At 41.7% G+C, this 27,745-nt stretch overlaps 1 protein-coding gene across 5 annotated transcripts; it reads left to right on the plus strand.

The window, feature by feature from the left end:
* Nucleotides 1-407: 407 nt before the first annotated feature.
* Nucleotides 408-27,412, plus strand: fxyd6l (FXYD domain containing ion transport regulator 6 like). Of its 5 annotated transcripts, none has more exons than XM_014155856.3 (10): nucleotides 408-554; nucleotides 20,098-20,154; nucleotides 20,331-20,357; nucleotides 21,204-21,230; nucleotides 22,955-22,975; nucleotides 23,469-23,492; nucleotides 24,070-24,144; nucleotides 25,308-25,344; nucleotides 26,906-26,946; nucleotides 27,068-27,412. In XM_014155856.3, exons 2-10 carry the CDS (start codon nucleotides 20,103-20,105, stop codon nucleotides 27,076-27,078), a joined length of 315 nt encoding a protein of 104 aa, XP_014011331.1. In that variant the 5' UTR covers nucleotides 408-554; nucleotides 20,098-20,102; the 3' UTR covers nucleotides 27,079-27,412.
* The last annotated feature ends 333 nt before the right edge of the window (nucleotides 27,413-27,745 follow it).

Genomic DNA, 27,745 nt, shown 5'->3' on the forward strand with positions numbered 1-27,745 from the left:
GGCTCGTAGTTGTGTATATAAAGCAACCTCCATTCAGCTGCAAAGACATCACCAAAGATTTGTTTAACTAACCCAAAAAAGACCACAGGCTGTCGTTTCCAATGGGAGCAAATTAATCATAGTGGGCAGAACAAGCAAGCGTTCTATCATGTATTTTCATTTTAGGATGGTGCACACCCTTGACTGAACGCATAGTACAACAAATTGTCCGAAAATATGAAAATGGTGGTGAAACATTGTTTTATTAGTACACACATTTTTCCCGTTTTTAAGCGGCTCGACATTAAAGATGGTTAATGAGGTTGATTATGCCTTTGCAGTCTGAATGGAGGATGCTCTATTTACGAGCCAGTCCACAGGGGACACGAGTGTATTACCGGCAGTGCACATCAAACCTAGACGATAGTGGCGCTAGATATGCACGATCGGCTGCCTAGGATGGATTCAGGGGTGTGCTCCCTCAGTCCGCACACAGATCATGCGTTTAAAACGTTACACACGTTTTCCAACACTACAGCAATTCGGTGACTGAAAACATCAAAATAGAGTTGGCGGTAAGGTTGTTTACCTCTCAGTAGCTGGGTAATTTTGGAGGGCAGATTGCATTTCTTCTCAGACCAACCCCTAACCCCTTCCCCCCTCTTTCCATCGCCAGACGCTGAGATATACTAGACTACAAAAACTTTTCTGGATGTTTCAGGAGAAACATTTCAGGACCAGATTTTCATTATTTTTAATAAATGTATGTACATTAAGTACGTACATTAAACTGTGTTTTATCAGTTTTGCAAAGGGGACTTTTTGTGTCGGTAAATTAGAACACTAGAAACATTGTTTCTGAAGGAGCGCACTGGGCGGAGGCAAGGCAGCGACCCAAGCCTTTTGTTATTAATCTAATCTCCACAGTCACCTCTTTTCCATTAATTGGACTTCTGACAGGTAATTTGTTTTCATTTGCCATAAATCTTTTACCAAAAGGTCATTTTCCCTGTCAAAACATGTGAACAACTAGGCTACAACAACGTGACTGTTCTGACAGCTTTCTTCCTCAAAGTACATGTATAACAGCCTGTTATTGACCTGTGCGCACAGCTTTAAAGTTTGTGTATAAATTGCTCAATTTATTTAAATAGCCTTGCAAGTAAGCCAATTTTTCTGTTGGTTTTAAGAACATTTAGTCTACAGAATGTTCCCCATATCATTACATGTACAACGATTTGTAAATATCTTTGAGTGCATGTGACCATACATTTTGTATTTATTTATTTCACCTTTATTTTATCAGGGAGTCCTACTCAGACCAAGGTATATTTTACAGATGAGTCCTGAATTACATAAATTATAGAAAATACACGCATCAAAATGTAAATGCAAAATGCACATAAAGAAAAACATGATCATAAAAACACACATTCATCAGCAATAAGGTCCTCAATCATCTTTCAGGATTGCCCAAGAGACACCAAAACATCTAGTTTAAGAACATTTAAGCTTGTTCCACAAATAAGGTGCAAGAAAAGTAAATCAACTTTTAGTTAACTCATCAAAATGCTTTTTAAAAGACAGCTTTTCATCTATTCAGAAGCCCAGATATTTGTTAAGTTGAGGACAGACTAGCCTAGCCAATATCCAATGGAACAGCATGGCGCGAAATACAAAACCTCAAAAATCTAATAATTTCAATTTCTCAAACATACTATTTTACACCTTTTTAAAGATACACTTCTCCTTAATCCAACCACATTGTCCAATTTCAAAAAGGCTTTACAGCGAAAGCAAAACATTAGATTATGTTAGGAGAGTACATAGACCAAAATAACCACACAGCCATTTTCCAAGCAAGGATATATGTCACAAAAACCCAAAACACAGCTAAATGAAGCACTAACCTTTGACAATCTTCATCAGATGACACTCCTAGGACATTATGTTACACAATACATGTATGTTTTGTTCGATAAAGTTCATATTTATGTCCAAAAACAGCATTTTACATTGGCGTGTGATGTTCAGAAAATGTATTCCCACCAATAACATCCGGTGAATTTACAAAAATACTCATCATAAACGTTGACAAAATACATAACAATTATTTTAAGAATTATAGATACAATACTCCTTTATGCAACCGCTGTGTCAGATTTTAAAATAGCTTTACGGAAAAATCACATTTTTCAATATTCTGAGTACATAGCTCATCATCACAGCAAGCTATTCAGACACCCGCCAAGTTCGGTGTCACCTAAACTCAGAATTAGTATTATAAATATGCTACCTTTGATCTTCATCAGAATGCACTCCCAGGACTGCTACTTCCACAAGAAATGTTGTTTTTGTTCGAAATAATCCATATCTATGTCCAAATACCTCCGTTTTGTTCGTGCGTTCAGGTCACTATCCAAAAGCATAATGCACAAGCGTAATTCGAGACACAAAAAGTAAAAATGTTCCATTACCGTACTTAGAAGCATGTCAAACGTTGTTAAAATCAATCTTTATGGTATTTTTAACGTAATATTGCGATAATATTCCAACCGGACAATAGCGTATTCATTCAAAGAGAAAAAGGAACAGCGCGCTTGCGGGACCGCACATATCCAATCCCTTTGTTCCCAGGCAGTCCACTCAGTGAATGAGCTCCTATACTCTGCCCAGTGACAGGAGAATGCTCCAACAACTTTCTGAAGGCTTTTGACAGCCAATGGAAGCCTTAGGAAGTGCAACGTGACCCCACAGATACTGTAGTTTCAAAAGGGACTAGAAAGAACTACAATTCTCAGATCCTCCACTTCCTGGTTGAATTTTTATCAGGTTTTTGCCTGCCATATGAGTTCTGTTATACTCACAGACACCATTCAAACCGTTTTAGAAACTTCAGTGTTTTCTATCCAAATCTACTAATTATATACATATTCTAGTTTCTGGGAAAGAGTAGTAACCAGTTTAATTTGGGTACGTTTTTTCATCCTGCCCCCTACAGGGACACGGATCAATATGGACACCATCCAAAGTACATATCATCAACTATATTTATGCGCTCTAGGGAACAACATATGCTTAGTTTTACCTGCATTCAATACTAATTTCAGGTCAATAAGGTTTTTCTGTTATACATTGAAGGCAGACTGTAGTTCAGATAGAGCCTGGTCAACCGTGAAGGCAATAGCATACACAACAGTATCATTGGCATAGAAGTGCATGTTTTACAGACAATATTGTTAATGTAAAAAGTACAGGACCAGAATCGACCCCTGCGGGACACCTCTCGTAATATACAGGTAACCTGATTTGACACCATCAGTAGATACACATTGAGTTATATCGGTCAAGTGATTTTTAAAGCAGTTACATGCAGCCTGGTCTCAGGCCAATTGAAGTAAGACTCTGAATTAGCAGTGAGTGATCAACAGTATCAAAAGCCTTTGGCAGGTCAATGAAGAGGGCAGCACAATGTTGCCTTTTATCCATACAGTAAACCACATAACTAGGGATTCAGCAAAGGTAATGCTATGACATGGTCTAAAACCTGATTGATGTACATTTAGAATACATTTAAAAAGGTAAGAAAGATCTTAGCTGAGAATGAATCAAGGGTTCAAATATTTTAGCTAGGCAAGACAGTTTAGAAATAGCATACATGACATAAGCCAATGATTTGTATGGCAGCGATCATCAACTAGATTCAGCTGCGGGACGATTTTTACTTGAGCGTATGGTCAGTGGGCTGGATAAATAATTACAAATAATTTGTAGATCGCAAGAAGCCCAAACAGACACTATATATAAAAAAGTATGTGTGGACATCCCTTCAAATTAGTGGATTTGGCTATTTCAGCCACACCTGTTGCTGACAGGTGTCGTGTCTTTGGCATCATTAAAACTGAAGACATATTTATCAAATAACTCTCTGTAATTATTATTACGCGATTAACCTGATTAATCATGCAACTGTAATTAACTAGGAAGTCGGGGCACCAAGGGAAAATATTCAGATTACACAGTTATAATTTTCCTAATAACTTTCAGATATTTTAATATCTGATCAATTAGTCTTCGAATTAATGACTTATTTACCTCACGTCAGTCTCATTCCAAACGTCGTAAATTGTTGGTTATCTGCACAAACCCAGTCTTCACTATGAGTCATCCATACATCAATTGTCTTAAAATCATTTATTTACTAAGTAATTCACAGAAATGCATAACAAACAGTAGATATCATTACAAAGAAATGATAGGAGAATGTGCCCTAGTGGGCTAAACCGGCATGGTGGTTTGTTAGACAAAAGGGTGGTCAACTGAGAAGGCACTACAGAGTTGATAATTATAACAATTGAAATGCTAATCCTTTGCACATGAACACTCACTCATTCGGGAACAACTGCAATCAATATATATATATTTACACTCAGTGTGTCGTCAGGATCTCTGTTGAAAAGTTTGTTTCTGTTGGAGAGTCTGTCCTCTCTCTGTCTCTCTGTCTCTGTCTCTCTGTGTCTCTGTGTGTGTGTGTCGTGGTTAGAATGGATAGTTCAGAGTAACATTCATTCATGTCGTTATAGAATAGTTGTTTTCGGTGGTTGTCGGTCTTCGCGTTCAATGATACCGAATTCCTAGCTCTAGACTAGTAATTAATATCAAAGACTTGTTCTTATTCTGTCGGTATTGATAGTCTAAGAGTTTAACCACGTGGTATGGTTAAAGTTCAATAAGAGGAATGCTGGTCTCCAACCTTTAGCCATCTCGTAATTGAGGTAAGCTCGGTCTGGTGATAGAAAACCAAGGTGGGGTTTTATTCGGGACATAGAAAAAGGCTGTCTCATGACGCCAGGTCCTGTCTGTGTCCCTGGGGGTGTGCCTCTGATTTAGTTAAGACTCCAAAGGGAATTGGAGTTTCCTTCATTAAACAGTCCAAAATCACATTACACAATTTCACAAACAGTTCCATCCTTATTCATTCATTTTATACAACCATTTAGATGTAAGTCTCATAACTGAGGCTATTATATAAACAGCACAATGGTAATATGGCCGTATTGTCTCTCATGAGTTTCACAAAATTGTACCAAATGGACCAGTTCATAGCTGGATTCTTCACCGATCTTTTATACCTTCTCCAGAACCTGAATATTGTTTGGTTGTCAAATTCTGTGAGGTAGAATAATTCCTTTGTTTGGTCTTTGAAAACTCACTCTCTCTCTATACTGGGGCCATGAGGCAGGATCTTCTCATAGGAATTTACGGCCTCTTCTGACCATAGCAGCCTGGGTGTGGGAGACAGAGGTAAGGGGATGGTGCATAGAAAACCCAAAGAGGGCAACGTCATGACACAGGTGTATAAAATCGAGCACACAGTCTCCATAGACAAACATTGTCAGTTGAATGGCCTTACCGAAGAGCTCAGTGACTTTCAACGTAGCATCATAATAGGATGCCACCTTTCCAACAATTCAGTTCGTCAGATTTCTGCCCTGCTAGAGCTTTCCAGCCAACTGTAAGTGCTGTTATTGTGAAGTGGAAACGTCTAGGAGCAACAACGGCTCAGCTGCAAAGTGGTAGGCTACACAAGCTCACAGAATGGGACCGCCGAGTGCTAAAGCGCGTAACAATCATCTGTCATCGGTTGCAACACACTACTGAGTTACAAACAGCCTCTGGAAGCAACGTCAGCACAATAACTGTTCGTCGGGAACTTCACAAGACTAAGATCACCATACGCAATGCCAAGCGTCAGCTAGATTGGTGTAAAGTTTGCTGCCATTGTACTTTGAAGAAGTGGAAACACGTTCAAATCAAACTTTATTTGTCACATGCGCCGAATACAACAGGTGTAGACCTGACTGTGAAATGCTTACTTACAAGCCCTTAAAACTTGTTTAGGATAGGGGGCAGTATTTTCACAGCCGGATGAAAAAACGTACCCGATTTAAACTGGTTACCACTCTTGCCCAGAAATGTGAATATGCATATTATTAGTAGATTTGAATAAAAAACACTCTGAAGTTTCTAAAACTGTTTGAATGGTGTCTGTGAGTATAACAGAACTCATATGGCAGGCAAAAGCCTGAGAAAATTCCAGGCAGGAAGTGGCCTGTCTGAGAATTTGTAGATCTTCTTTTGATTCTCTATCAAAACTACAGTAACTGTGGGGTTACGTTGCACTTTCTAAGGCTTCCATTGGCTGTCTAAAGCCTTCAGAAACCGGATTGATCTGTCTCTGGGCAGAGTATAGTAGCTCAGTTTCTCAGTGGTCTGCCTGGGGACAAAGGGATTGGATATGCGCTTCACGCGAGCACGCTGTTTTTTATTTTCCTCTTTGAATGAATACACTATTGTCCGTTTGGAATATTATCGCTATTTTATGAGAAAAATACCATAAAAATTGATTTCAAACAGCGTTTGACATGCTTCTAGGTACGGTAATGGAACAGTTTGAATTTTTTGTCTCGAAATGCGCTCTCGCGTTACCTTTTGGATAGTGACCTGACCGCACAAACAAAACGGAGGTATTTGGACATAACTATCAAATCAAATTTATTTATATAGCCCTTCTTACATCGGCTGATATCTCAAAGTGCTGTACAGAAACCCAGCCTAAAACCCCAAACAGCAAGCAATGCAGGTGTAGAAGCACGGTGGCTAGGAAAAACTCCCTAGAAATGCCAAAACCTAGAGAGGAACCAGGCTATGAGGGGTGGCCAGTCCTCTTCTGGCTGTGCCAGGTGGAGATTATAACAGCACATGGCCAAGATGTTCAAATGTTCATATTTGACCAGCATGGTCAAATAATAATAATCATAGTAGTTGTCGAGGGTGCAACAAGTCAGTAACACAAGAGTAAGTGTCAGTTGGCTTTTTCATAGCCAATCTTTGAGAGTATCTCTACCACTCCTGCTGTCTCTAGAGAGTTGAAAACAGCAGGTCTGGGACAGGTAGCACGTCCGGTGAACAGGTCAGGGTTCCATAGCTGCAGGCAGAACAGTTGGAACTGGAGCAGCAGCACGGCCAGGTGAACTGGGGACAGCAAGGAGTCATCAAGCCAGGGAGTCCTGAGGCATGGTCCTAGGGCTCAGGTCCTTCGAGAGAAGGAGAGAATTAGAGAGAGCATATTTAAATTCACACAGGACACCGGAAAAGACAAGAGAAATACTCCAGATGTGACAGACTGACCCTAGCCCCCCGACACATAAACTACTGCAGCATAAATACTGGAGGCTGAGACAGGAGGGGTCAGGAGACACTGTGGCCCCATCCGATGAAACCCCTGGACAGGGCCAAAAAGGTAAGATATAACCCCACCCACTTTGCCAAAGCACAGCCCCCACACCACTGGAGGGATATCTCCAACCACCAACTTACCATCCCGAGACAAGGCCGCGTATAGCCCACAAAGATCTCTGCCACGGCACAACCCAAGGGGGGGCGCCAACCCAGTCAGGAAGACCACGTCAGTGACTCAACCCACTCAAGTGACGCACCCCTCCCAGGGACGGCATGGAAGAACACCAGCAAGCCAGTGACTCAGCCCCTGTAATAGGGGTAGAGGCAGAGAATCCCAGTGGAGAGAGGGGAAACCGGCCAGGCAGAGGCAGCAAGGGCGGTTCGTTGCTCCAGCCTTTCCGTTCACCTTCACACCCCTGGGCCAGACTACACTTAATCATAGGACCTACTGAAGAGATATGTCTTCAGTAAAGACTTAAAGGTTGAGCCTGAGTCTGTGTCTCTCACATGGGTAGGCAGACTATTCCATAAAAATGGAGCTCTATAGGAGAAAGCCCTGCCTCCAGCTGTTTGCTTAGAAATTCTAGGAACAATTAGGAGGCCCGCGTCTTGTGACCGTAGCGTACGTGTAGGTATGTACGGCAGGACCAAATCGGAAAGATAGGTAGGAGCAAGCCCATGTAATGCTTTGTAGGTTAGCAGTAAAACCTTTAAATCAGCCCTTGCCTTATCAAGAAGCCAGTGTAGGGAGGCTAGCACTGGAGTAATATGATCAAATTTTTTGGTTCTAGTCAGGATTCTAGCAGCCGTATTTAGCACTAACTGAAGTTTATTTAGTGCTTTATCCGGGTAGCCGGAAAGTAGAGCATTGCAGTAGTCCAACCTAGAAGTAACAAAGGCATGGATTAATTTTTCCGCGTCATTTTTGGACAGAAAGTTTCTGATTTTTGCAATGTTACGTAGATGGAAAAAAGCTGTCCTTGAAACAGTCTTGATATGTTCTTTAAAAGAGAGATCAGGCTCCAGAGTAACGCCGAGGTCCTTCACAGTTTTATTTGAGACGACTGTACAACCATCCAGATTAATTGTCAGATTCAACAGAAGATCTCTTTGTTTCTTGGGACCTAGAACAAGCATCTCTGTTTTGTCCGAGTTTAAAAGTAGAACGTTTGCAGCCATCCACCTCCTTATGTCTGAGACACAGGCTTCTAGCGAGGGCAATTTTGGGGCTTCACCATGTTTCATTGAAATGTACAGCTGTGTGTCATCCGCATAGCAGTGAAATTTAACATTATGTTTTCGAATGACATCCCCAAGAGGTAAAATATATAGTGAAAACAATAGTGGTCCTAAAATGGAACCTTGAGGAACACCAAAATTTACAGTTGATTTGTCAGAGGACAAACCATTCACAGAGACAAACTGATATCTTTCCGACAGATAAGATCTAAACCAGGCCAGAACTTCTCCATGTAGACCAATTTGGGTTTCCAATCTCTCCAAAAGAATGTGGTGATCGACGGTATCAAAAGCAGCACTAAGATCTAGGAGCACGAGTACAGATGTAGAGCCTCGGTCTGATGTCATTAAAAGGTAATTTACCACCTTCACAAGTGCAGTCTCAGTGCTATGATGGGGTCTAAAACAAGACTGAAGCGTTTCGTATACATTGTTTGTCTTCAGGAAGGCAGTGAGTTGCTGCGCAACAGCTTTTTCTACGATTTTTGAAAGGAATAGAAGATTTAATATAGGCCGATAGTTTTTTATAATTTCTGGGTCAAGATTTGGCTTTTTCAAGAGAGGCTTTATTACTGCCACTTTTAGTGAGTTTGGTACACATCCGGTGGATAGAGAGACGTTTATTATGTTCAACATAGGAGGGCCAAGCACAGAAAGCAGCTCTTTCAGTAGTTTAGTTGGAATAGGGTCCAGTATGCAGCTTGAAGGTTTAGAGGCCATGATTATTTTCATCATTGTGTCAAGAGATATAGTACTAAAACACTTTAGTGTCTCCCTTGATCCTAGGTCTTGGCAGAGTTGTGCAGACTCAGGACAACGGAGCTTTGGAGGAATACGCAGATTTAAAGAGGAGTCCGTAATTTGCTTTCTAATGATCATGATCTTTTCCTCAAGGAAGTTCATGAATTCATTACTGCTGAAGTGAGAGCCATCCTCTCTTGGGGAATGCTGCTTTTTAGTTAGCTTTGCAACAGTATCAAAAATACATTTCGGATTGTTCTTATTTTCCTCAATTAAGTTGGAAAAATAGGATGATTGAGCAGCAGTGAGGGCTCTTCGATACTGCACGGTACTGTCTTTCCAAGCTAGTCGGAAGACTTCCAGTTTGGTGTGGCGCCATTTCCGTTCCAATTTTCTGGAAGCTTGCTTCAGAGCTCGTGTATTTTCTGTATACCAGGGAGCTAGTTTCTTATGACAAATGTTTTTAGTTTTTAGGGGTGCAACTGCATCTAGGGTATTGCGCAAGGTTAAATTGAGTTCCTCAGTTAGGTGGTTAACTGATTTTTGTCCTCTGACGTCCTTGGGCAGGCAGAGGGAGTCTGGAAGGGCATCAAGGAATCTTTGGGTTGTCTGAGAATTTATAGCACGACTTTTAATGCTCCTTGGTTGGGGTCTGAGCAGATTATTTGTTGCGATTGCAAACATAATAAAATGGTGGTCCGATAGTCCAGGATTATGAGGAAAAACATTAAGATCCACAACATTTATTCCATGGGACAAAACTAGTTCCAGACACATGTAGGACAAAACCCACTGACACGATGATGGCTCCGAAAGCCTTTTGGAGTGGGTCTGTGGACTTTTCCAAGTCACCAAAAATTTGAATATTATATGCGATGACTACAAGGTCCAATAGGAATTCAGGGAACTCAGTGAGGAACGCTGCATATGGCCCAGGAGGCCTGTAAACAGTAGCTATAAAACGTTATTGAGTAGGCTGCATAGATTTCATGACTAGAAGCTCAAAAGACGAAAACGACGTTGTTTTGTTTTTTTTGTAAATTGAAATTTGCTATCGTAAATGTTAGCAACACCTCCGCCTTTGCGGGATGCGTAGGGGATATGGTCACTAGTGTAACCAGGGGGTGAGGCCTCATTTAACACAGTAAATTCATCAGGCTTAAGCCATGTTTCAGTCAGGCCAATCTCATCAAGATTATGATCAGTGATTAGTTCATTGACTATAACTGCCTTTGAAGTGAGGGATCTAACATTAAGTAGTCCTATTTTGAGATGCGAGGTATCACAATCTCTTTCAATAATGGCAGGGATGGAGGAGGTCTTTATACTAGTGAGATTGCTAAGGCGAACACCGCCATCTTTAATTTTGCCCCAACGGTCTCAATGGGGATAGCTGAGCTGACTACACTGACTGTGCTAGTGGCAGACTCCACTAAGCTGGCAGGCTGGCTAACAGCCTGCTGCCTGGCCTGCACCCTATTTCATTGTGGAGCTAGAGGAGTTAGAGCCCTGTCTATGTTTGTAGATAAGATGAGAGCACCCCTCCAGCTAGGATGGAGTCCGTCACTCCCATGTTTTTTATTCAAATCTACTAATAATATGATACAGAACTCCTTTGTGCAATCGAGGTGTCCGATTTTAAAACAGCTTTTCGGTGAAAGCACATTTTGCAATATTCTGAGTAGATAGCCCAGCCATCACGGCTAGCTATTTAGACACCCACCAAGTTTAGCCCTGACCAAACTCCGATTTACTATTAGAAAAGTTTGATTACCTTTGGTGTTCTTCGTCAGAATGCACTCCCAGGACTGCTACTTCAATAACAAATGTTGGTTTGGTTCAAAATAATCCATTGTTATATCCAAATAGCGGCGTTTTGTTCGTGCGTTCAAGACACTATCCGAAGTGTAAATAAGGGTCACGAGCATGGCGCATTTCGTGACAAAAGATTTCTAAATATTCCATTACCGTACTTCCAAGCATGTCAACCGCTGTTTAAAATAAATTTTTATGCCATTTTTCTCGTAAAAAAGCGATAATATTCCGACCGGGAATCTGCGTTTAGGTAAAAAGACGAAAGAAAATAAAGCATGGGGTCGACTTGGGAACGAGCCTGAGTCTCACAGTACTGTGACCAGCCACTATCCAAACGCGCTACTTTTTTTCAGCCAGAGCCTGCAAAGCCACGATTCAGCTTTTTGCCATCTTCTGAGAGCCCATGGGAGCCGTAGGAAGTGTCACGTAACAGCAGAGATCCCCTGTATTGGATAGAGATAATCAAGAAAGGCAAGAAGTTGTCTGACAGGGCACTGCCTGCATGGAATCTTCTCAGGTTTTAGCCTGCCAAATGAGTTCTGTTATACACACAGACACCATTCAAACAGTTTTAGAAACTTTGGAGTGTTTTCTATCCAAAGCTAATAATTATATGTATATTCTAGTTTCTGGGCAGGAGTAATAATCAGATTAAATCGGGTACTTTTTTATCCGGCCGTGAAAATACTGCCCCCTAGCCATAACAGGTTTTAATGAGGGAAATAAGTATTTGACCCCCTCTCAATCAGAAAGATTTCTGGCTCCCAGGTGTCTTTTTATACAGGCAACGAGCTGAGATTAGGAGCACACTCTTAAAGGGAGTGCTCCTAATCTCAGCTTGTTACCGGTATAAAAGACACCTGTCCACAGAAGCAGTCAATCAATCAGATTCCAAACTCTCCACCATGGCCAAGACCAAAGAGCTCTCCAAGGATGTCAGGGACAAGATTGTAGACCTACACAAGGCTGGAATGGGCTACAAGACCATCGCCAAGCAGCTTGGTGAGAAGGTGACAACAGTAGGTGCAATTATTCGCAAATGGAAGAAACACAAAAGCACTGTCAATCTCCCTTGGCCTGGGGCTCCATGCAAGATCTCACCTCGTGGAGTTGCAATGATCATGAGAACAGTGAGGAATCAGCCCAGAACTACACGGGAGGATCTTGTCAATGATCTCAAGGCAGCTGGGACCATAGTCACCAAGAAAACAATTGGTAACACACTACACCGTGAAGGACTGAAATCCTGCACTGCACGCAAGGTCCCCCTGCTTAAGAAAGCACATATACATGCCCCTCTGAAGTTTGCCAATGAACATCTGAATGATTCAGAGGACAACTGGGTGAAAGTGTTGTGGTCAGATGAGACCAAAATGGAGCTCTTTGGCATCAACTCAACTCACCGTGTTTGGAGGAGGAGGAATGCTGCCTATGACCCCAAGAATACCATCCCCACCGTCAAGCATGGAGGCGGAAACATTATGCTTTGGGGGTGTTTTTCTGCTAAGGGGACAGGACAACTTTACTGCATCAAAGGGACGATGGACGGGGCCATGTACCGTCAAATCAAATCTTGGGTGAGAACCTCCTTCCCTCAGTCAGGGCATTGAAAATGGGTCGTGGATGGGTATTCCAGCATGACAATGACCCAAAACACACAGCCAAGGCAACAAAGGAGTGGCTCAAGAAGAAGCACATTAAGGTCCTGGAGTGGCCTAGCCAGTCTCCAGACCTTAATCCCATAGAAAATCTGTGGAGGGAGCTGGAGGTTCGAGTTGCCAAACGTCAGCCTCGAAACCTTAATGACTTGGAGAAGATCTGCAAAGAGGAGTGGGACAAAATCCCTCCTGAGATGTGTGCAAGCCTGGTGGCCAACTACAAGAAACGTCTGACCTCTGTGATTGCCAACAAGGGTTTTGCCACCAAGTACTAAGTCATGTTTTGCAGAGGGGTCAAATACTTATTTCCCACATTAAAATGCAAATCATTTTATAACATTTTTGACATGTGTTTTTCTGGATTTTTTGGTTGTTATTCTGTCTCTCACTGTTCAAATAAACCTACCATTAAAATTATAGACTGATCATTTCTTTGTCAGTGGGCAAACGTACAAAATCAGCAGGGGATCAAATACTTTTTTCCCCCTCACTGTATGTGAAAACACGTACCTATGTGAGAGTGGATTCTCGGCCCTCACTAGCATGAACGCTAAATACAGGCACAGACTGTCTGTGAAAAATGGTTTAAGACCGAGACTCTCCAATACAACCCAACATTGCAGAGTTATGTGCATCCTTTCAAGCACACCCTTCTCATTAACCTGTGGCGAGTTATTCACAATTTTTGATTAACAAATAAGGTTTTATATGTAAGATGGTTAAATAAAGAGCAAACATGTAGGCATTACAGACTCTGTCAGTGAGAGGTTGACAACGTCAGTGAATACACTTGCTAGTTGGCAGTTCTCTGGAGTGATGATTCACGAATCACCATCTGGCAGTTCGACGGACTAACTTGGGTTTGGGAGATGCCAGGAGAACACCACCTGCCCGAATGCATAGTGCCAATTATAACATTTGGTGGAGGAGAAATAACGGTCTGGGGTTGTTTTTCATGGTTTGGGCTAGGCCCCGTAGTTCCAGTGAAGGGGGATCTTAACACTGACATTCTAGACGATTCTGTGCTCCCTTTGTGGCAGCAGTTTGGGGAACGCCCTTTCCTGTTTTAGCATGACAATCCCCCCGTGCACAAAGCGAAGTCCATACAGAAATTGTCTGTCGAGATCGGTGTGGAAGACTTGACTGGCCTGCACAGAGCCCTGACCTCAACCCCATCAAACACATTTGGGATGAATTGAAACGCAGACTGCGAGCCAGGCCTAATTGCCCAACATCAGTGCCCGACTTCACTATTGCTTTTGTGGCTGAATGGAAGCAAGTCCCTGCTGCAATGTTCAAACATGTAGTGGAAAGCCTTCCCAGAAGAGTGAAGGCTGTTGTAGCAGCCCAAATGCAAATCAATTTATAACATTTTTGACGTGTTTTTCTGGATATTTTTGTTGTTATTCTGTCTCTCACTGTTCAAATAAACCTACCATTAAAATTATAGACTGATCCTTTCTTTGTCAGTAGGCAAACGTACAAAATCAGCAGGGGATCAAATACTTTTTTCCCCCACTGTATATTATGGCTAATTTGTATGTTCACCGTTCAATTCTCCCAAAATCCCACATTCATGTTCTGCATATTAATCAAATATGCTCACAGTTCCCTAGAGATTAGTGTCAGGTGAGTAACTTTTTCTGCAGCACTCCAACGAACAAGATTTTGTTTAAAGAAACATTTAGGCTAACAGTTGAAGTTGGAAGTTTACATTCAGTTTGGTTAGTCATTAAAACTCATTTTTCAACCACTCCACACATTTCTTGTTAAAACCTCTCTGGGCTAGGTGGTACGAAATCGTCCCACCTACGCAACAGCCAGGGTAATCTCGTGGCGCGATATTCAAATACCTTAGAAATGCTATTACTTAAATTTCTCAAACATATGAATATTTTACACCATTTTAAAGACAAGACTCTCGTTAATCTAACCACACTGTCCGATTTCAAAAAGGCTTTACAACGAAAGCAAAACATTAGATTATGTCAGCAGAGTACCCAGCCAGAAATAATCAGACACCCATTTTTCAAGCTAGCATATAATGTCACATAAACCCAAACCACAGCTAAATGCAGCACTAACCTTTGATCTTCATCAGATGACAATCCTAGGACATTATGTTATACAATACATGCATGTTTTGTTCAATCAAGTTGATAATTATATCAAAAACCAGCTTTTTACATTAGCATGTGACGTTCAGAACTAGCATACCCCCCGCAAACTTCCGGTGAATTTACTAAATTACTCACGATAAACGTTCACAAAAAACATAACAATTATTTTAAGAATTATAGATACAGAACTCCTTTATGCACTCGCTATGTCCGATTTTAAAATAGCTTTTCGGTGAAAGCACATTTTGCAATATTCTGAGTAGATAGCCCGGCATCACAGGGCTAGCTATTTAGACACCCACCAAGTTTAGCCCTCACCAAAGTCAGATTTACTATAAGAAAAATGTTATTACCTTTGGTGTTCTTCGTCAGAATGCACTCCCAGGACTTCTACTTCAATAACAAATGTTGGTTTGGTTCAAAATAATCCATAGTTATGTTCAAATATCCTCTGTTTTGTTCGTGCGTTCAAGACACTATCCGAAGGGTAAATAAGGGTGACGTGCCCGACGCGTTTCGTGACAAAAAAATTCTAAATATTCCATTACCGTACTTCGAAGCATGTCAACCGCTGTTTAAAATCAATTTTTATGCCATTTTTCTTGTAAAAAAGCGATAATATTCCGACCGGGCGTCGTTGTTTTAGTTCAAAGACAGAGAAAATAAAAACATGGGGTCGCCTCGTGCATGCGCCTCAGTCTCATTGTCCTCTGATAGACCACTTACCAAAGGCGCTAATGTTTTTCAGCCAGGGGCTGCAAAGACATCAGTCAGCTTTTTCCCAGGTTCTGAGAGCCTATGGGAGCCGTAGGAAGTGTCACGTTACAGCAAAGATCCTAAGTTTTCAATAAAGAGAGTCAAGAAGCCCAAGGAATGGTCAGAGAGGGCACTTCCTGTACAGAATCTTCTCAGGTTTTTGCCTGCCATATGAGTTCTGTTATACTCACAGACAAAATTCAAACGGTTTTAGAAACTTTAGGGTGTTTTCTATCCAAAGCCAATAATTATATGCATATTCTAGTTTCTGGGCAGTAGTAATAACCAGATTAAATAGGTTACGTTTTTTTATCCGGCCGTGTAAATACTGCCCCCTATCCCTAACAGGTTTTAACAAATGATAGTTTGGGCAAGTCGGTTAGGACATCTACTTTGTGCATGACACAAGTCATTTTTCCAACAATTGTTTACAGACATTATTTCACTTATAATTCATTGTATCACAATTCCAGTGGGTCAGAAGTGTACATACACTATGTTGACAGTGCCTTTAAACAGTTTTGGAAATTCCAGAAAATGATGTCATGGCTTTAGAAGCTTCTGATAGGCTAATTGACATAATTTGAGTCAATTGGAGGTGTACCTGTGGATGTATTTCAAGTCCTACCTTCAAACTCAGTTCCACTTTGCTTGACATTCATGGGGAAATCAAAAGAAATCAGCCAAGACCTTGTAGACCTCCACAAGTCTGGTTCATCCTTTCAGCAATTTCCAAATGCCTGAAGGTACCACGTTCATCTGCACAAACAATAGTATGCAAGTATAAACACCATGGGACCACACAGCCGTCATACTGCTCAGGAAGGAGACGCATTCTGTCTCCTAGAGATGAACGTACTTTGGTGCGAAAAGTGCAAATCAATCCCACAACAACAGCAAAAAGGACCTTGTGAAGATGTTGGAGGAAACAGCTACAAAAGTACCTATATTGACATAACCTGAAAGGCCGCTCAGCAAGGAAGAAGCCACTGCTCCAAAACCGCCATAAAAAGCCAGACTACGGTTTGCAACTGCACATGTGGACAAAGATTGTACTTTTTGGAGAAATGTCCTTTGGTCTGATGAAACAGAAATAGAACTGTTTGGCGATAATGACCATCGTTATGTTTGGAGGAAAAAGGGGGAGCCTTGCAAGCCGAAGAACACCATCCCAGCCGTGAAGCACGGGGGTGGCAGCATGTTGTGGGGGTGCTTTGCTGCAGGAGAGACTGGTGCACTTCACAAAATAGATGGCATCATGAGGGAAGAGGGAAATTATGTGGATATATTGAAGCAACATCTCAAGACATCAGTCAGGAAGTTAAAGCTTGGTCGTAGATGCGTCTCCAAATGGACAATGACCCCAAGCATACTTCCAAAGTTGTGGCAAAATGGCTTAAGGACAACAAAGTCAAGGTATTGGAGTGGCCATCACAAAGCCCTGACCTCAATCCTATAGGAAATTTGTGGGAATAACTGAAAAGGTGTGTGCGAGCAAGGAGGCTTACAAACATGACTCAGTTACACCAGCTCTGTCAGGAGGAATGGGCCAAAATTCAACCAACTTATTGTGGGAAGCCTGTGGAAGGCTACCCAAAACGTTTGACCCAAGTTAAACAATTTAAAGGCAATGCTACCAAATACTAATTGAGTGTATGTAAACTTCTGGCCCACTGGGAATGTGATAAAAGAAATAAAAGCTGACATAAATCATTCTCTCTGCAATTATTCTGACATTTCACATTCTTAAAATAAAGTGGTGATCCTAGCTGACCTAAAACAGGGAATTATTACTAGGATTAAATGTCAGAAATTGTGAAAAACCGAGTTTAAATGTATTTGGCTAAGGTGTATGTACACTTCCGACTTGAACTGTATCTGCTATCTGTAACAAAACTCAGGACACTTTCTGCCTAGGGTGCCAATGCCTCCACAAACAACACTCCAGTGTGGGAGTTTTGGTTTAAGAGCCACGACCGGTAAACACATGATGGGAAAATCTAGAAGAAGGGCTTGGACGAACATCTGTAGAAAGAATGGTCTATGTGTGAACAACAGACTGTAGCGGCATGCCGTCATGAGCAGTGACTGCACATTCCAGCTGAGAAAAAAAGCTAAGTTACAGTGCCTTCAAAAGTATTCACACCACTAGAACTTTTTCCAAGTTTTTTTGTTACATACTGAATTTCAAATGGATGAAACTTAGATTTGTTTGTCACTGGCTTACACACAATACCCCATAATGTCAAAGTGGAATTATGTTTTTCTATTTCTTTTTTTACAAATAAATTAAAAATGAAAAGTGGAAATTTCTTGAGTCAATAATTATTCAACTCCTTTGTTATGGCAAGCCTAAATAAGTTCAGGAGTAAAAAATGTGCTTTGCAAGTCCCTTAACAAGTTGCATGGACTCACTCTGTGTGCAATAAAAGTGTTTAACATAATTTTTTTGAATGACAACCTTATCTGTACCCCACACATACAATTATCTCTAAGGTCCTTCAGTCGAAGAATGAATTTCAAACACAAAGACCAGGGAAGTTTTCCAATGCCTCGCAAAGAAGGGTGACCCATACTGGTAGATGGGTCAAAGAATGTATACTTTTTTTTAAAGCACACATTGAATATCCCTTTAAGCATGGTGAAGTTATTTATTACACTTTGGATGGTGTATCAATACACCCAGTCACTACAAGATATAGGCGTCGTTCCTAACTCAGTTGCTGGAAAGGAAGGAAACCGCTCAGAGATTTCACCATGAGGCCAGTGGTGATTTTAACAGTTACTGAGCTTAATGGCTGTGATAGGAGAGAACTGGGGATTGTAGTTATTGTAGTTATTGTAGTTATTTCACAATATTAACCTAATTAACAGTGAAAATAAGGAAGCCTGTACAGAATAAACATATTCCAAAAAATAATCCTGTTTGCAACAAGGCACTAAAGTAATACTGCAAAGAATGTGGTGAAGCAATTCACTTTTTGTCTTGAATACAAAGTGTTTTGTTTGGGGCAAATCCAATACAGCACATTACTGAGTACCGCTCTCCATATTTTCAAGCATAGTGGTGGCTGCATCATGTTATGGGTATGCTTGTAATCGTTTAGGACTAGGGAGCTTTTCAGGATAAAAAATACATGGAATGGAGCTAAGCACCGGCAAAATTCTAGAGGAAAACCTGGTTGTCTGCTTTACACCAGACACTGGGAGATGAATTCAGCTTTCAGCAAGAGAGTAACCTAAAACACAAGCCAAATCTACTCTGGAGTTGCTTACCAAGAAAAAAGTGAATGTTCCTGAGTGGCCAAGTTACAGTGTTGACTTAAATCTACTTGAAAATCTATGGCAAGACCTGAAAATGGTTGTCTAGCCATGATCAACAACCAATTGGACAGAGCTTGAAGAATTTTGAAAAGAATAATGGGCAATCCAGGTGTGGTAAGCTCTTAGAAATTTACCCAGAAAGACACTCGGCTGTAATTGCTTCGAAGGTGATTCTAACATTTATTGACTTAGGGGATTGAATACTGACCTAATCAAGATATATTAGTAATTTATTTCACTATATATAATATATATATTTTACGAATGTTATAATTTTTCTTCCACTTTGACATACATGGTATTTTGTGTAGATCGTTGACAACAAATTACAATTAAATCCATTTTAACCCCACTTTGTAACTCAACAAAATGTAGAAAAAGTAAAGGGGTGTGAATACTTTCTGAAGGCACTGTATGTCTTTAACCCCCTGACCAAATATCAAGTGCAACTCAACCCGGGTTTCTCCTCCCTGCATCTCGATACTGCCAGGACAGGATACCTGTGTTCTACGGTGCAGACACTGAAATAGCCCCCTCTACCCTTACCCCGAGTCAGGAGCTAATAACATAAACAGTTCCCCCATGATCTCTTTAAGTCTAGCAGCAACAGAACCTAGCCTTCATAACGGGTCAGCTATAAGATCACAAGATGTTATGGTTATTCGAATGCATCACCTCAATTTTTAATTCCTTCCCGCTGGTCAGGGGCACAAACAAGGAATGTGAAGTCAAGAATAAGTGCTAATTCTGTAGATGTACCTATTCCCTGAGAGAGATTGGTATGATTTCAAGCACAGTCCTTTCTTTGATAGTGAAGTGTTAAAGTTGCAGGGTGTTGTGACTAGCTCTGCTGGTCCCCTGAGATACAAAGCTGTATGTGTTTATCACCGAGGCTGACGTTAAACCATAGGGATCTGCACGTATTCCCCCCACAACCAGACCTGTCAGACACTGGTGGTGGGAGAACTTCAACACTCCTCTGGTCAGGACAACTGCGTAAGCCTGTTATGTCTCCTCATTATGAGCATAGCAGTCTTTCCATTACATTATGCTTGAAATAAGTAATTGTCATGTATCATGACAATTGAGTCCCCCCAGGGGATTGAACTTGGTTCTCAAATAAAGTATTTGCTTTCTGTTTTGCCATTTTTCTCCTACACTTTCAGTCTGTTGTCTTTGGGAGGTCCTTCATGTTTCTGGTGGTTGTTTCCCTTTGTCTCCAGGTGACATGGATCTCTCTCTGTTGGTGGTATTATGCTCCTGTGTTCCTCCTGCTTTGGGTGAGATTTTTCCTTTCACTTTTTTTTGTTTGAGATTCTCTCTCAAAATACTTGACTCCAGCACATGAATGGTGACTGAGGAGCATTCACAGTGTGGTTGAGGGAACTGTAATGTTTTATTCAGAGTGCTAGTGATTTAAAGAATGAGCTGGTCTCTGGTCTGTCTGTACTAACAGGGTCAGGATTTGGCAGGGAGATGCCAGGTAAGTTTGCAGTGCATTGGATGCCTCAGTTGTGTCAAAGGAATGAGAAATGCAGCCTGTCTGCCTTGGAATGGACACAGAATGCATGGCCATCTTTGTTGGCTTATCATTTGCCCAAGAGCAGTGTTTCCCAACTCCAGTCCTCAAATACCCCCCTTTTTTTTACAGTACACATTTTTATTGTAGCCCTGGACAAACAAACCTGATTCAACTTGTCAACTAATTGTTGAATCCTCGATGAGTTGAATTTGGCGTTTTTTTTTGTTGTCATGGGCTACAACAAAAATGTGTGCTGGTGAGGGGGGGAAAGGAGTTGGGAAACACTGCCCGGTCCCCCCAGACTTTTCATATTTTTGTTTTAACCTTAAACTGGCACACCTGATTCAATTAGTCAAAAGCTTGATGAATAGTTGACTAATTGAACCAGGTGTGCCCGTTTAGGGTTAAAAGAAAGGTGTGAAATGTCTGAGGGATAGGGGCAGAGGAGAGGGTTGGGAAACCCTGTCCTAGAGTATGGCTGTCTGTAGAGAAACTGGAAAGGTAATTCACAGTGCATTGTTTCCCCCTAGGATGTTTTTCAGCAGTGGTGGCAGAGTTAGCAGGGGGAGGTTGGGGGTTGCGATGGATGGGGTCTTCCTGGGTTGTTCCTGGGGCAGACATCAACATAATAAATATATATATATATATATATTTATTTTTCAGTGTCAGCCAATGCATGAAGGGGAGACACTGCAATGTGATAAAGGAAAGCGTGTAGTGTCATATTTTAGCGAACTGTGTAGTGTCTTAAGAGTGCCAGTGATTAAAGAATGAGCTGGTCTCTGGTCTGTCTGTCTATACTAACAGGGTCATCTATAGGCAGGGACATGCCAGGTAAGTTTGTTTTATTGGATGCCTCGGGCTTGTCATAAAGGAATGAGAAACATGCTGTCTGTTTTGGAATGGGCACTGAGAATGCACAGCCATATTTGTTATTGGCTGGTCAGTTGCCCTATAGCAGGGTTTCATCAAACTCAGTCCTGGGGTCCTCATTTTGGTTTTTCCCCTAGCACTACACAGCTGATTGAAATAACTCCTCGTCGGCGTGGCAGGACCGAGTTTGGGAAACTCTGCCATAGAGCACGTGTTGAACTCGGCCCTCCGGGAAATGAGTGTCTGTGGGTTTTTGCTCCGCCCTAATTAGTAAAGAACTTCCCTCACCTGGTTGTCTAGGTCTTAATTGAAAGGAAAAAGCAAAGACCAGCAGACACTAGGCCCTCCATAGAATGAGTTTGATACCCCTGCCCTAGTGTATGGTTCTCTGTAGAGTAACTAGCTTTGCTTTGTCTGTACTTACATATTGCGCAACTATATTAAGTACTATTGTGTAAGGATTTCAAGTTGTGATTAAATCCAGTTCATTTGAAATGGGCTCATCTAGACTGGTGTAAGAAAGAGCCTTTGCTTTCCTGGCCAGGATTAGCCTTTTTCTCATGTGAGGGATTTTAGTAATCAGTCATTTGAAGTGCAGCTAAGCCTCCCATATTGTAGTAGCATGTGGCGCTAGGCAGTCCTACACTGCACTTTGGGTTGTGTTGTGCTGACTTGTTCCTGAGCAGATTGACCTACATTAGTTTTTCTCCTCAGTCAACAGGGTGATTTGGGCAGGATATGAGTTCCGCTGGTAATGGAGAGGAATGACACCAAACGAAAGTGTTTGTCGGACATTAGGCTTATCTGCTGCACCATAAAAAGCCCTGCTGGCTCGGGTTGTCATTCTCTGACATCCTTTAGAAGAAAACAAAATGAAAATGTCAGCAGATACGAGATGAGCCAATCAGAGGAGCATTCGTTGTTAGAGCTGAGCAGTGATTATTGTACTACACCTTGGATTCTTCAAGAAGTGGTTCTATTACCTCTGTACTCAACGAAGCAGGAGTCATGTATTTGTTGTTTGGTGATCAGATAACATGACATCCATGTGATTTAGATTCTTAATCTAAATGGTATTGTGAGGGAAGATGTGACATTTGGTTGATTCTCAAATGGTTACTTGCACTGCACAAGCCAACGTACACACACACACACACACACAGTGAAGTCTGCTTTATTACAGCACCTACCTGAGCTGACATGGGTCACTGGCCTTAGGAAATGACTGCAGAGTGGGTATGGTTATAAATGCATCAGGACTTGCAACTCTGTGTGGTGTCTTGCATCATTGTAGCATTAGCATTTCCACCACATTTTTTTTCCACCGCATTTTGCAACTCTTCTGAGGAGAGAGCCACCTGAGTGTTGCCAGATTGTATTTAAAAGCATGCACTGTGTATCGCATCACCCAGTGGTGTAATCTGTGTAAGTGCACGCACCATTCCTAAACCTTCAGTACAAGTGGACCATATTTTTAAAAAGCACAGAACACTACAACCAGTCTTACTATCATGTGTACAGTAGTCACTATTTACATTCAATGTAAACCTCTGGAACATTTGACTACAGTTCTGAAAGTAAACAAAGAGTAAAACCAGTTTATGAAAGGTTCGTAGTTCACACCAAGCACACAGTCAGAGCTAAACTCTGTCAATCACTAATGCTTTCTGTCTTTTGTTTTCCAGCATCAACAATGGATGAAAAGGGTAAAGGTTTCTTGTTGTTTCAAATTAACATTACTGTACTGATTGTATTTCATTTTAAAGAGCATGTTGGCAAATCACATACTTTTTGGTCACTCACTATCTTTTTCACACCAGTTGCACTCAAAACTCAGTTGATGTTTGAATTAGTTCAGCTCCAAACATGGTGTTTATGTTTCTATTGAAAGGGACCACTATGAATGTGTGTGATTTAAAGGAGATTTCATTCCCAGCAGGGCCACAACATTTTTAAGTCTCCCAGCGGTTCCTTTACAATGCATTCCATCTGGCATCATGCGCAGCTCTGTCGTCTATTTGCTTTGGCTGGCGAGGGTACAAGTGGCCGAAGGGACAAGTGGCTTATGTGCCCTTTTTAATACCATAGCTGCAATTTCAATGTAGATGTAATAACTGTGAATAATACCATTCTACAAAATGCAGCCACACACTAAATGTATCTGGTTTTCATGTATTCCCTCTCCTTCTCCCCTCCCAGACTATGACTCTGCATTTCACTACGGTGAGTGGGGGATGGATGAACATGGACTAACTCCACTGGGGGTAAACCTGACACTTCTCAGGAAATATCTGGGAGGTCAAGACGGGCTCGCGTTTTCCCTCCATTTTACCAGGAGCGTCAGAAAACATTGACTCATCGGGCCACGCTTCCAGAGTTCAACTGGCAAACAGTCCCTCCCACTCTGCTGTAGTAGTCTCATTTCTTAACACATTGCTCTATCCTGTCTTCAGTAGGTCTATGCATTCACAGACACATTATAGGATATATTCAGCTCTTACAGTGAATATCCTTCCATGTTTGAGGCAGTAATATCAATCAGAATATAGGTATCTATAGATGTGAACCTGATGGATTTATCAATCATGGCATATACAGTAGGAGCGTATGTTTGAATTGTCTCATAGGAATGTGATTGAAGGTGTCATAATTGCATAGCTTTGCTATGCTGTATACACCCAGAGAGGGTACAGTGCATACGTATGTACTGAATAAGATGTTTTAAGTTACACTGTGCCTTGCACATGTTCCGTAGTAGTGGGCCTTACTGTGCAGGGATAAAAATGTATTTCTGTTTCAGACTATGGATCTCTGAGGATCGGTGGACTGATCTTCGCTGTGGTACTGTTTGTCATGGGCATTGTCCTCATCGTCAGTAAGTCTGCCGGCCCAACTACGGTTATACTTAAAATACCATTTGAAGTATTACACGTATATTGAAATAAAATGTGATTAGTCCCATAAGTTCATTTCTACTGTACCAATCTCATTCCATAATTGTTATATTTCTGCACTGTTCAACATGCTGATCCATTGGACAGCCCTTCTTTACCAGTCCAGTCTTATAAACAAGCCTGGGATCAGTTACTTGCTGGGGGCTGGGACGCAGGCCAACATGCCTTGCACAACGCCCAGACCCCCCAACACCTCTCTACCATGTAGACATCTGCACATCTAGGGCACTGACTAAAACTGACCTGGACACTATGCAGCCTTTTCCCCTCCCTCCTCATCTCATGTTCTTGCACTCATCCACCCCACCCAAGGCATAGCTGCAGCCCCCCCACCCACCCTATCTCTTACTCCAGGCATCCATTACATTAGTCATAGATATCACAGGGGACAGAGGGAGTGCCCCCTCTCCTGCTACTGTACATGTGCAAAGAGAAGGCTTTGGGTCTTTAGTGTTCTGTCCCAGCTGTACAAATAATCATAATCATTCAAGCACTTAGTTTGGGTATTTTTTTGTGGATAGGGTCTTGTAAAATATGTAATATTCCAACTTCGAAACAGATCAGTTGCAGAAGTATCTTCATTCTAGTGTTAGTTTACCGGACAGCCTCTTCATTCTAGTGCTAGTTTACCGGGCAGCCTCTTCATTCTAGTGCTAGTTTACCGGGCAGCCTCTTCATTCTAGTGCTAGTTTACCGGGCAGCCTCTTCATTCTAGTGCTAGTTTACCGGGCAGCCTCTTCATTCTAGTGCTAGTTTACCGGGCAGCCTCTTCATTCTAGTGCTAGTGTACCGGGCAGCCTCTTCATTCTAGTGCTAGTGTACCGGGCAGCCTCTTCATTCTAGTGCTAGTGTACCGGGCAGCCTCTTCATTCTAGTGCTAGTGTACCGGGCAGCCTCTTCATTCTAGTGCTAGTTTACCGGGCAGCCTCTTCATTCTAGTGCTAGTTTACCGGGCATGTGTCTTTGACACCTAGGAAGGAGAGGCCTGTCAACTCAGACTATCCTCAGAGTATATTTTCTTTCCATCATAGCTCTTTTTCACACCAATTTCTCTCTCTCTCTCTCTCTCTCTCTCTCTCTGCAGGCCAGAAATGCCCATGCAAATCAAGTCCGAAGTCACGGTAAGTTGGACAAAGAGATAGTGTTGATAAAACATGGCATAGAAAGAACTTTGTGCGGTCCAAACACTTAAGACACACCCTCGTCCTGTTACGTACGCAACACCCTGCTACAACTCAACTCCCCGTGGAGTGAAAGAGGTATGGGATTGTAGGTGTGAGTAAGGATGACAAAGGCAGAGAATTTACCATTTACTGGGAATTTATTCCTTCACACGGTAAATTTGGGGAAAAGGGGGTGAACGGAACCAAAGAAAGTAAATGTCAAAGCCCCCTCTCCTACCTTACCTGCCTACCCACTACTTACCTATCTTAGCACCACCTGGTGCACTAACCAAAATACAGGGGGTGGTCCGCCCAGGTCTTACTTAGTGTGCATAGACAGTAAATACTACGGGTTGTGTATGCCCGCAGGCCTCTTGCCTAAGCACTCCGTAGGTGCCTTCCCCCTGGGAACAAATAAAACAGAATAATACAAACTACTACACAAAAAATAAACTGAGAAACAACTAACACAGAGCTGATGGTTCTATCTAAGAAACAACCAACACAGGCTGTCACCCTCAACTCTCTTAACAATAACCAACATAGGACACACTAATCATCTCTTCTTCTGAGCAACAGAACACTGGTTTATATAGCTGGAGAAGGAGTCTGTAATGGGATACAGCTGTATCCCCTGAGAGGGCGGGGTCAGATCTCCAATCATCGATGTGGCGGACCAATCAGCTGCTTGGGGGAAATTTCAGGAAGCCATTTCCTGAAACACACACATACAAACAACACAGAAACTGGGGAACGTAACAATGCCCTTGGGGGAATCTCCGTCGCCATCTTGGAGGGTGGTCCAAATGATTAGCCAAGCAAGGGAAGTTTGCAACGTAAGCCCATCAGTCCTCGTTTTTATTCGGCTTTGAGAGTGTATAATTATGTTCACTCCGGGGCCTGAAACTCCCAATAATTACATTTGCGACGATTGCACATCCGCTAAGAAAAGTCAGTGAAAACTTAAAAACAACATAAATGGAGAAGTCAACGTACAAGTGTAAGTAAAAGCGAATGCAAATAAGTTAGAAATGGTGTTACTAATGCACATGACGGCACAAACACGTCTCGTAAAAAGTAAATGTTTTTGTTTGGTTATCTTTTGGCAATTGTAGAAATAAATAATTTTCCTTCAGAAGTTCCAGTTAGGCAGGCAAACGTTAGTTAGCTAATTAATTTGCTAGCTATCTTACAGTAGGCGTATATTAATAATTATATATTTAATATCTGTAGGCATGTACTCATGATTGACCGTAGCGCATATAAAGCAACCCCAAGCTACCGGTGACTGAAAACACAATCATCACAGGATGAACGAGTGATGAATTTCCGGCCAAGGGTGGTCCATTTAAAAATCATTCCTTCCTCCCTCGCCCCTTGCCCTGCAAGTGTATACTCGTCAGACGTCATGATACCTCATCAGAAGTGTCCACTAAATGTGAGGGCTGAAGTGTTTGGACCGCAACCCTTGACTGAGTTCATTAAAGTGAACTGTTTGTTTTCAATTTTCCTCTCTTAGGCCTGCTGGGGTACCTGAGGCAGAGGCAGGGGGTGTGACAGGTAAAATCATCTATATCTTTGTCTTCATTGGCATATTAGTCTTTATCAAACTTCTGATTTGTATGTATAATTTTATTTATGAAACCAATACATCTCATCATGTTTACCATTCTGCTCTCAGGTCCCCAGTGATGTGAAGTCTTGCCACCAGGCAGCAGCATTGGACAGTGGAGGCCTAACTATGGCTATCTCCCAGAGAGCACAAGGCTCTTTTTTTTTTTTTATTCCATCCTGCTGATATGTTCTCTTGACATGTTTTTTCTTTTCTCTTTTTTCCATCTGAATGAATCTACAGCGACAGTATTCTGAGGGCATAATTGGTTGATGCAGTAGGGTAGGCTATAAAACCTTTTGTCATATGTGATAGATACACATGAACAAGTGATTTTGTAAGTTAGAACTTGACTATGACTATTTTAAATTGTAATATTTCCACACTGTTAAATAAAGTGATGTAGATGGGTAATTGTGTGTTTTGTTCCAACTTTTCCCCACTATCAGTCACTGGCATAGACGGTCTCCCTGTCAGTCACTGCTACTGCCACAGTCTTTCCCCAGTAGCGCAGTTCTAATGGATATTCAGCACAGCCCTTTTGCTGATGTTGCACCTTTCTGCAGGCAATAGTAGATGAATTCATTCAACCTGACAAGTGCAGCAACATCAAACATGCTCCAGCCTATTGTTTAGAACCATTGTTGCATGATAATCTGAGTTTTTTTGCTTAACAAAAGTGGCCTATCAGATTATCATGAAAATAGCTCCCTTATGGTTATTGGTATATTCTTGGCCAAAGAGGGT

The sequence above is a fragment of the Salmo salar genome, chromosome 02, assembly GCF_965601325.2.
Source record: "Salmo salar chromosome 02, fSalSal1, whole genome shotgun sequence".
Classification (NCBI taxonomy): domain Eukaryota; kingdom Metazoa; phylum Chordata; class Actinopteri; order Salmoniformes; family Salmonidae; genus Salmo; species Salmo salar.